The sequence below is a fragment of the Pyxicephalus adspersus genome, chromosome 9, assembly GCF_032062135.1.
Source record: "Pyxicephalus adspersus chromosome 9, UCB_Pads_2.0, whole genome shotgun sequence".
Classification (NCBI taxonomy): Eukaryota; Metazoa; Chordata; class Amphibia; order Anura; family Pyxicephalidae; genus Pyxicephalus; species Pyxicephalus adspersus.
This window is the reverse complement of record NC_092866.1, coordinates 50,304,970-50,316,279: the sequence shown is the minus strand read 5'-3', so window position 1 is coordinate 50,316,279 and position 11,310 is coordinate 50,304,970. Positions and strand designations below refer to the sequence as shown.

General features: G+C 36.0%; 1 protein-coding gene across 1 annotated transcript in view; it reads left to right on the top strand.

Annotated features, from left to right (window-relative positions):
• The first annotated feature begins 224 nt into the window (after positions 1 to 224).
• The window catches only part of CCDC73 (coiled-coil domain containing 73), a 34,434-nt gene continuing 23,348 nt past the window's right edge, over positions 225 to 11,310 (top strand). The window contains exons 1-4 of the mRNA XM_072421538.1: positions 225 to 340; positions 5,734 to 5,791; positions 6,573 to 6,708; positions 8,917 to 8,996. Of these exons, the coding sequence (XP_072277639.1) occupies positions 225 to 340; positions 5,734 to 5,791; positions 6,573 to 6,708; positions 8,917 to 8,996 (390 nt within the window). The remainder of the gene's footprint in view (positions 341 to 5,733; positions 5,792 to 6,572; positions 6,709 to 8,916; positions 8,997 to 11,310) is intronic.

Genomic DNA, 11,310 nt, shown 5'->3' with positions numbered 1-11,310 from the left:
TAACTTTTTAATTAAAAAATAAATAAATAAATATTATACTCTTTGAAAGACAAAGTACTGCTTTTACACATATAAATCCAATGCATTGCATTTAATACAGGTATTTTGTACTTGTTATAAATTTGTACCTTATCAGCAACCATTTTATTTAAATGCCATTACTTCCTCACTCATTTTGTATTGAAAGCAATACAACTAGATTTGAAGTTCTTGCCACCTCACGAATGGAACGCACGCACCGATGTCACCGGGAACTCCCCAGTGACTCATCAGATACAGAGGACGCCAGCTGGAGGAAGCTAGAAGATGGGAATTGTGGAGAAGGACGCCGGCGGATCAGGTAAGGCTCGATTTACTATTGTTTTACATTGGATTAGCTACCACGAGTGGGACTCAGGGTTACCGCTCTCAGCATCTTTTTTTTCACCCCGAGTCACACTGGGGGTTACCGCTCGGCAGGTAAAAGAGGAACTAAACTCTAAAATCCCCATTACAACAAAAATACACTTACTTTTAATCCCGCAGGGCAGTCTGATCTATCTGGAGGTGTCCTCCATCTGGTCCCGCATAGTCCCGGCATCCGTCTTCAGGGCGGCGCCATTCTCTACTCATCTTCTGGGTTCTTAATCCTACATCACCCGACCCAGGCCAGAGATCCGGTGACATAACTTGAAAAAAAAGTTCCCAATCTTACTGCGCACGCGTAAGACCGGCAATTTTTTTTCTTTTGACAAAAGGGCTCCTTCTGCGCATGCCTCAGGAGCAACCAAGACCCTCCCAGGATGGGTGACATAGGTATCCAGGGAGGCTATGCACTCCTAATTAACAAATTAAAACTTCCGCTGCCAGGGTAAGCGGACACTTCCTCATCTCCGTATGCATTGTGGAGAAGAGGGATTTCCCTTCAAGAGTGTTCCTGGTGGGGGCGGAGCCATCAGCACGGGACTGGAGAAAGTCCCTCACTGATAGGAGTCCCGTGTCCCACGTGTTCCCAGGTGCTTACACTTGGGACATAGGACTAGATGCAAAAGCAGTAACAGAGCCAGAAACAAAATAAGTAAAGTAAGTTTAAAAGTAAGGTATATCAACTAATGATGCATAATTTATCAGATGATTAATACCTTATCATATATTTATGATTAGTTACTAATCATATAATAATCATCTGATAAATTATTATTACTACACAGTATTTATATAGCGCCATCATATTACGCAGCACTGTACAAAGTCGATAGTCATGTCACTAACTGTCCCTCAAAGGGGCTCACAATCTAATCCCTCTACCATAGTCATATATCATTAATGTAGTCTAAGGTCAATTTTTTAGGGGAAGCCAATTAACTTAACTGCATGTTTTTGGAATGTGGGAGGAAACCGAAGTACATGGAGGAACCCGCACAGATATGGGGCGAACCTGCAAATTCCATGCAGATAGTGTCCTGGCCGAGATTCTAACCTGGGACCCAGCGCTGCAAAGGACAGAGTGCTAACTCCGGGGGCCTTTGATCTTGGGATAATGAATCACGATGAACATACATTTAAATAAATAGGTAAATTATCATATGAATTGGATTAATTTGATCATGATCAAAGTGAATCTTTTAAAAGAAACATTTTATTTATACAAAATTAGTATTTTTCTTGTCATTAAGTATATTATTGCACAAAGTCCCATTCCAAGGAAAAAAATGCTTTGAACCTGTTCTAATAATGGGTATTTAATAATTTAATTTTTATTTATAAATTATTTGTTTATTTATTCTTTATTTGAACTCCTCATCATTAGAACCTGATATTGTATCTGTCTCCAAGAACATGCAACATCATGTTTGCCATTGATCGGACTGTCTACCCTTTTATGTAAAGTGAAATTTCTGAGTTTAAGTTCAATTTCATTCCTCTACTGTAACACCCTACCTTACTAAAGCACCACTGGAGTGCCAACTCTCTGAAGTATGTTAATGCTCCATCCATAGCTATGATCCTGGTTGACAAAATGGCACACATACCAAACACAGCCTTATGGGAAGAGGTGTGTCTGTCCTACTCATACCATAGAGGTTCTGTCAAGGATTCTAAGCTGCCTGATAATACATACTCTGAAAATAATACATTTGGCTTGTCTGTAAATATGCTGTGCTGTCTTAAGCTCATTGTTGTGTCCCTAAACCTTTACAGATGTTCCAATTCAACTATTACATACCCAAACTCTGGAAGTAACAATAATCCATATTTTCTGCAAGCATATTTCTTGAGGCCAGTCTATCAGGAAAAGATTTTAGTTTTGAATATACTAGTCAATAATGGTGCTTTTGTTTAATCACTAGCAGCATGCATTTGATCATGAACCTCAATGTAAACTGGCCTATAAAATGTAAATGTCTCCATAAGCTTTAATCTAAATATGTACAATTGTCTAGGATTTCTGGTCTTCTTCAGTTCTGTAAATGTTAATTGGGTCATACTCGCTTCAATAAATATCAATTACTTACACATAACTGTTAGTGTTCTGTTAGATCTAACACAAGGTCTTGTCTCAGATAGGAAATATTACAGGAAAATACAGCAATGAAGAATACCTCATGCACAGACCCTTCCCATAATCCTAAAAGCAAACCCACTTTATAAGACAGATAATTCTTAGTATGTCAGTTAATTTGTGTATGAGCAAGTCAGCTTGGACAAACAAGAACATTCTATAATCTGGTTTTTCAGTGTTTTAATTCCTGTTGAAACATGCTAGTCACCTTTTCAAGAGCATCACAGCCAATGTGCATTGACACTTCATACTATTTGCCTTTTCAAGAACACTACTACCACTGTGCATTAACTATTCCTGTATTTTGCCGTTTCAATAACGCCATTGTGAATTAACATTCCCTTAAAGTGTAAGTGCAGTCAAAAGTTTAGTTATAGACATAGTGGTGAAGCAATATAACCACCTGTATATGTATTGCTTAGATATGACTGCCCATCTGTGAAAAGAAAAGAGGGTTATAAAATGTTATACTGTCCTGATTTAGTTATTTATATTGAGCTAATCATACACATATTTTAAGGCCAACAATAAACAGTTGAAATAATCTGAATTACTCCTATTCATGTGGCCCAGTGTAGTAATCTCTCAATGATGCTTCTTTTAACTCATGAACAGAAAACAATTGATTGAGTCCACTTGGAATTTCACAAAACCTAAATAATATTGGTGTGGGAGAAAATATGTTAGCTCGAATCTTGACTCTATACTCATTTCTGTCCACTAGCATTAAGGTTAATAGGGTTTAATCAGAAACCCTTTTTTAATAATAAACAGCACTTGGTAAATATGTCCTCTCCCTTAATTTTTATTCTAACTTTAGAACTGCTCATTCATCGGATTGGAACAAATCCAGATATATATGTGTTCTTATCCCAGGTCAAAAATATTAAAATAATAATCAGGGTAGACAATCTCCATCCATCTCTCCACAAAATCTCCAGAGTTCTGACACTGGGTCATATTTATTAAAGCTCCCCAAGGCTGGAGAGGATAGACTTTCATCAGTGAACTTGGTTGGTACAGAAAACCTGGAATGTTTTTCTTAAAGTCATTTGCTATTTGTTAGTAAATGTTTTTAATCCTGGATCAGATCCATTTCAGGTTTGCTGGTTCACCCAGCTTTACCGATAAAGTGTACTTTCGCCATTCTTGGAGAGCTTTAACCCCCCTAGCAGTAATCCCGAGTGTGAATCCAAATTCCCTCACGGTTTTTGTTCATACTACTAAAATCTTTTTTTTTCCACTTTATTTGATCTTGAAAATGTTGTAAGCTACTTTTCAGTTATTTGCATCTTTCTAAGAGACATAGTGGTGTTGGCGCCCCAGATACATCTTCTACTATGCTGCTTTTTATTTGAGAAGAATTATAAATTAGTTTCGACCTGCCAAGTGGCAGCAATGGGTTTAGATTGAGCAGACATTTATTGACATTCCTCTGCATGCCATTCTATTGTGCGGTAATACCATACTAGCTTCTTTTCACATCTGACAATAAGCACTACTATTTCTCCTTTTGCTAAAACTATGGCTTTACCCATGATTTTGCCTCCCTCTCTCCCTTCTTCCCCGTAATTGGCAACCTGAGGTTTTAACTGGGCTTGGAGGATTCCGGTTTTCAAATCTCAGCCAAACGGAAAATGGAATTTGCAGGCTTTTATCCCCACAGACCAGTCTGGCCTTTTCTATCTGACATTAGTTTAGACCCTGTATATCTTCCTTTGGGATTCTGGACTCCACAGCTCTATGACATTTTAAGCTCCCTACTGCACCCAGACAATTTCTTCAGACCTTTGACTGGGTTTGAAATGTGTTGCTTGGATCCCATCATCTGTGTGAACAAGCTCTTACTGTGATATGCTCCAAACTAAAACTTTGCACAAGACTCCAATAAAATAAAGGCAAGTCCTGGTTATAGCTAATGCATTTTCATTAATCCATTTGCACAAAATGTGTTTTCGTTTGTGTCTTTGTCTTGTTTTTACCTGGATGCATTCACATAAAGACTTCTGTAAGTTTAGCTGTGCATTTTTTCCCTCCCATGATTACTGTATATCATAAAATAAAACTTTCTGAGCACAGACACCTTGAGATAAGTATAGTGAGAGTCATAATAATACGAGGACAGCTCATTTTCTAGATGTTGTAATTGCTGTAAGTATTCTATTGCCAATTTTATTATGTAATTAAAACATGTCAATGAGAAGTGGCTTAGGGCAATCTCAGCTTTAGAGTCGGAAATGATTTTAAAATAGTTGTTGTTTCTTTGCTTATTATGATATTCCATTTATTGCACTGTGTTTAATTTCATACCTTATAAAACATGAAAAATGAGCATTGTATATTCAACTCTGCTCATGTTATGTTACCCATTCCTTTTGATTATAGTCCCCTTTTATTACTGATCTTATTATATATGCACATATAATACTTTTAAACAAAAAAAAAGCCTGCTCATGAGAAAAATAAAGTATTTTTTATTTAATAGAATAATAATAGAAATTTGTGAATGGCATTTAACAAGCTATCCATCGGGGCTAATTACATCCAGTCACAGTATAATTTTTCAATCTAGGGACATCAAATAAAACAAAGTTGTGCAATAAGAGGTCATGCATCAGTGAGGGAGAACTAGTAGTTTTACCAGTTCAGTTTCATTTAGGTGTAAAGTTAATAAATCTGTTTTTCTAAAACTATGAAACGACAACTTTTGTTTTATTTTATATGTCTTTTTTTAAAGGTGTGGGAGACACTTTATGCAGTTTTTTTTTAAATTAGGCAACAGTTACAGATATTATATATACATTATATATACTTTGCTATATAAATTATTAGATTGCATGTATAAAGTTTATCAGAGTACCCTAAGATTCCATCCTATATGGTTGTACATTGTTTTTAGACATTGTGGGTCTGATTTATTAAAGCTCTCCAAGGCTGGAGAGGATACAGTTTCATCAGTGAAGCTGGATTTTCTTGCAAACCTCAAATGGATCCGGTCCAGGATTTAAAACATTTGCTAGCAAAAAGCAAATGACTTTGAAGAAATCCATTCCAGGTTTGCTGGATCACCCAGCTTCACTGATGAAACTGTATTCTCTCCAGCCTTGGAGAATTTTAACAAATCAGGCCCATGGAAATGATTACATTTTATCTGTTGTTTGTTTTTCTTATTTATTTGCTGCATTTCATAGTTTAAAATATGGTATTACTAAAAAACAAACATATTCAATACAAGAAGGAGGGTTTACAGTAAATGGATGCTTTTTATAGATGCCGCAATAAAATCAAATTTAAAAATTTCTAAAAAAAAGTTCTAAAGCCGGTAGAAGGCTGAACCAAAGGTGCTATGAAGGTTGTAACTAACAAATTCAAACATTTTAGTGAAAGGTAAATTTTGGTGATTCTCAACAGAGCAGTCCATCAGAAGTCAGTTTCCCCCAAACACCTTGACAGAGTGCCCAATCCAAGATGACATGTTAGGCAAGTCTCAACCTTATTTTAGTGTATAGTACAAGTATAGCTCAGATCCACCAAATTTTTTTTACAGATCAGAACTGACCGTGGTCTGTAGAATTCAGGTTAAAACGTTATAACTTTTTTTATAAATAATATAAAAATGTATAGATAAAAATATAATATAATAATATAATAAGATTTCAGTATTATCAGTAGTAAAGTCAGTATAATGGGCACAGTCCAAATAAAAAATAGATGGCATCTAGTGATGAAAGGGTCTTAAAGGATGGTTGACACCCTAATTAAATTTTGTAAAGTACTTAGTACCGGTAGTTCTTTTTTTGGTTGCCACAAGTATGGGGATATGGATTTCTGTCAGACTTTGCTGGCTTTTTCTTCTTGAAGTTCCAGTATAAATATCAAGTGGAGTTGTCCTAATGCCATTTTGGGTGAATGTCAGGTTAAATGCTATTTTAATATAGTGCAATACTAAAGGAAGTGCTTAACTTAATCTAATACTAAAGGAAGAATGTTACTTAATCCTATTATGATCACATATGTTTTTCACAAACAGGAGCAAAAGTTGCAGCTGCACATATTAGCAAAAAAAGACCACATGAAACAGCTTGGTGAATGTGAAAAATGTTTAGAAAATGTAACACAGCAAATAGTTATGGTAAACGAGGTGCGTGAAGAGCTTGAACAGAATGGTAATTATATTTAAGAATGAACTTATTTAAAGTATAAGTTAAATGTGGTTACATGTTTAAAGATTACCTCTTAGTACCTTTATGACAAAAGTATTATAATGTAAAAGGGATGAGAATTACACATGTAAGCATTGTAACACTCTGTACAAGCATTCAGACAGGTGTATCATTAAGTAAACAATTGTTCTGTGCTTTCCCTTTAGAGAATTCCCAGTGGTTTGAAATTTATGTACCAAGTTTAAAAACATATAAACTTTATAAGAAATAACATAGTATTTACCAAAACTTTTAAAGGGTAAAGCTCTCTATTTTGGTGGACACGGGAAGTTCAAACACCAGTGGTTTCTTGTAAATTTGACAGAATACCTTTAAAAAATTGTCATGGTGGCAGATCATTCACAGGGCTAAATGGCTTTAAACAGATCTGTACCCATAAATTAACAGTCATACAGGGATTGAAAGAAATCAATTAAAGCTAAATTTAATCTGTTAATGTTGTGAAGAAGGATTTTCCCCCCTGTTGCAGTAAATTGTACTAGGTTTTCTTTTTTACCTTACTCTGGACCAACTATGTCTTATAGTGTTTTATATCTGGGATATGCTTATTTCCCTAGTGGTTGAACTTGATGGACTTTTTTCAACCTGACCTACTATGTAACTATGTAATATTGTGCCTTCTCTGATTCCTCCTTTCCATCGCTCATCAACGTTTTATATCAATAAAACATTTCAGATTTTAATACATTTTTAATTGCAAATAAAGTGATGTCATCACAATGTGTTTGCAATGCAGGCAGATCATGGCTCGTGAGAGGGTCATAAAAACAGGAAGCTTTAGTATTGCCCACATGTGATGCTGCGTCGCCATGATTGAAAGGTATGAAATGTAAATAACAAAAGGGGTGAATATGTGACAGTTAGGGTGGATAGATAGGATCTAGATGATGTAGTATATCAGGCAGGAAATGAGGTGGGCTTTATCTGACCTGCTACATCTTAAAATGAAAAATTAAATCAGAGTAGGCAAATTCTTAAATTCTTCCAAAAAAAATTAAGTCAGAGTAAAAAAACAGGAGAAGAACCTATAAACTGTGCTAGCCTGAAATTAATGCTGACATTTTAAAGGGCTGAAAATACTTTTGCTGGAGCAAATGCTTTTCCAGACTTCCTCCGTTTTAGTTACAAGACTAAAATCATAAAAAATATGCCACATGATCAATGGTAATTGAAAAATCTAACCATCTCATTAGGAAATAGAAATCACATGACAAAATGCCTAGGCAGTATGTATTAAAAAGGAGCTTTCAGGCTCCTCTGAACATCTCTAATCCACTAATCTCCAAAATGACCAAAAATAAAGTTATGTATCCCTCAACTATAGCCCAGTGTTTACACGAAATTAACAAGATTAGTCTTGGAGGACCTTAGCGCTAACCTAAGTTGTATAAGGGATTTACTGAAAGTTCCATTTCTATTTTCTGTAATATATTGCAGACCTTGATGCAACAGTTTAATGCGTAACTTTCATGAAAACAATACCACTTATCTTACTGGTCAAAATCCCTCGACCGCTCCACAAACTGAGCCCTGCGAGTCTTGCGCTGGTGCTGATGGAGGAGCAGGTGCGACCATCTTCTTTTTTTCTGGGTCCTTCTAACTGCACAGGCATGAGATCAGGTGACATGACTTCCTGCAATTGTTAAAAAAAGAAAAAAATTGCTGATATCACTGTTAATGCTTGCGATTGAGCGCTTGTGATACTGAACATTCACAATGGGTTTTCCCCATTTCCCTCCTCTTTTTTCATCCTCTTTCCTCTCTTTACTGCTTTGCCCACCATTTTGTGTAAAATATACCTATGGAGTTTTTTGAGCTAATTGGCTTAAGTTTAAATAAAAAAAGGTTGTTGTAATTTGTATATTTTTAGGTTTTGTGCACTTTTTCTTAACCAAGGTGCTCAAGGCATCTGATCTGTTAAAATACCCTCGGAACAGATTTCTTAAAAGTCATTTGCTATTTGCTAGGAAATGTTTTCAATCCTGGACCAGATCCTTTCCTGGTTTGCTGGATCACCCAGGTTCACTAATGAAGGTGTATCCTTTCCAGCCCTAAAATGCTTTATTAAATCAGGCCCAGTAAAAGACAAACAGTGAATAAATGTATATTGATATAGAGTCTACTCACTAATAAAAAGATCTTGCTTTACAGCACAGGCAGCAACTCAGAACATAAAAAAACTGAAAGCTGAAATTGTTCAAAAAAATGAAGACATTGCTCATCTTAAAGAGGTAAAACAAAGGGATGAACACATTTGTTTTTGTTTTTTTACCTTGAATTCAGCATAAACTTGTCATTTGCCCATCCAACCAGAGCCCCAAAATACCTGGTACTTCCACATGTTGGTGAGATCCTTAGCTCACTGTTAGCTCCAAAACAGACTGAGCCGGAACTTAGACAAGGATTTTTACGTATGGTGTCTTCAGGGAAACAGGTTGGCAAGGCAGTAATGTAAAGGTAAGTATGAGAACAAGTTAGATGGGCTATTAAGTGATCCTTTTTTAAGTGTGCTATTTTATTTATGACCTTCATTTACAATAAGGATAAGGTGCTGTCCAGTAGGTTCTGTGCACACAGTGCCTTCTATTCTGTACAGATCAACCAGTATGTCTATAAAACATAAGCATTCCTAGAATGATGCAGTAAAATCATAAGATACAAAAGCTAATGAAATTTAACCAAGCAAGTAATACAAAGCAAACATATGACATGTACCAATGTGTAAAGGGTAAACTGGGGTGTTTCCACTGACAGTGATTTACTAAGTAGGAGGGAGCATACACCATGAATAGTGTTGTATTTATGCTGCCTCTTTTCCCCCTTTTTCTGAAAGAGGGTATGTAGACTTGTCATTTTGTTTAGATACATTTGTAAAAGAGATCAACCTGATGTAAAAATCCGTGGTGTTGTGTTAGAAGCTTTTCTATGTACAATATGCAATCATGTTGTATATATACATAGAATCAGTTGTATATGGTAATATGAAATACAGCATCTGTTTTCTGCTTTGTAGTGCATCAGAACGATTTCTGGTTACTGGCACTGCTAATAATGCAAGAGTTAAGAGTCGGCAGACTTATTGCAAACAAAGTACTCTCTGTGTGGCTTATTTCTTATCTCAACAGTTGTTAAGAGAGAGGAAAAGTAATTGCACTCCATATTTTCTGCTCTTGCTGGGGAAGGTTGTTGCTGTATTGGTGGTGAGCATGCTTGTGTGCATCATTCTTCTGTAAGCAGAGGCAGACATCATGGTGCACCACCCCAGGGGTATGTCTATCCCCAAAACATAATCATCAAAAGGGAATGGTGCTAAACCATGAAACAGTAAGCCAGCAGGAAGCAAGGGGTGAAGGTGAGTATTTTTTTGTGCCAGGTAAACTGGAAATGCACTCTAACATAAATACTGCAATTTAAAATATTTACACAATAAAAAATATATAATAATAGTTAATTAATAGTAAATAAATAGTAATTTATTAATAAATTAATACTATTACTATTAATTAGTAAATTAATAGTAATAAATAGTTAATTAATTAATATATATATATAAAATAATAGAAAATTATATAACTATAAATTTTAGAAAATAAATGATGGCGGGGCTGTCAAACAGGCGGCCCTGGGACCTAATTTTGCGGCGTCAAAGCATTAGGAAAAAATAAGTAGTATTCTTCCAAAAGATGGAACTATGGAAGTGTGGTAAGACCAGCTGGTGATCAGTGCTGTGGGGAGGACCCTGAACAAACACGTTTCCCAAGAAAAAGAAACAGAAGGTGCAAGAATTGTTTTGTCTGATTGTGTCAAAGTTGGGCATTACAATTTCAAAGTAGTCTGTAAATATTTTATTGGTGAAATGGCCAGCCCTGAGAAATATAGCCGAGCAGATGAAGAGCAAGCCAGGTATCTTGTACTATACACTAACTACCCTGTACTGCCCCTATGTACCTTTTATTGCACCCCAAGTACTTCTCATTATGTACCATGTACTGATCCGCATCTCATGTTCACCCCATTTATGTAGTACAGCATATTTTGTTCCCTACCTCCAACCTATACTCCCCTTTCTTAACATTAGGAAACACCCTATATAACAGTGCACCTCTTAAGAACCCGACCTTTTATTCACCTCTTAGTACCAGGAACCCCCACTCTGTAAAACACTACACTTAATGCGTACATAAGTCGCACAATTAGTTGTTATAGCTGTAAAGTTTACCCATTTTTGACCACTTGGTGAGGGTCCAGCTCCCTGCATCTAGGCTAGAAAAAATGAGGTTCTTTGCGCTAAAACTGGGAGGCTTTTACAATGGTTTTCATTAAATATAAGAAAATGTGCCCTCATCTCTGTCAAATACATTGCATAGTAAACTAACCACTCAGAAATGGTGAAACCCTAGACTAGAACATGATTTACCTATCCTTTCCTTGCAGACCAACTTCTCTAGCAGTTTTATTGGTTCTTTGTAAGAGATAAAAAGGGACATTATTAAGTTCTGGAAGCTCAAATTGCAGTAAAATAAACTGCAAGCCACTACAACAGCC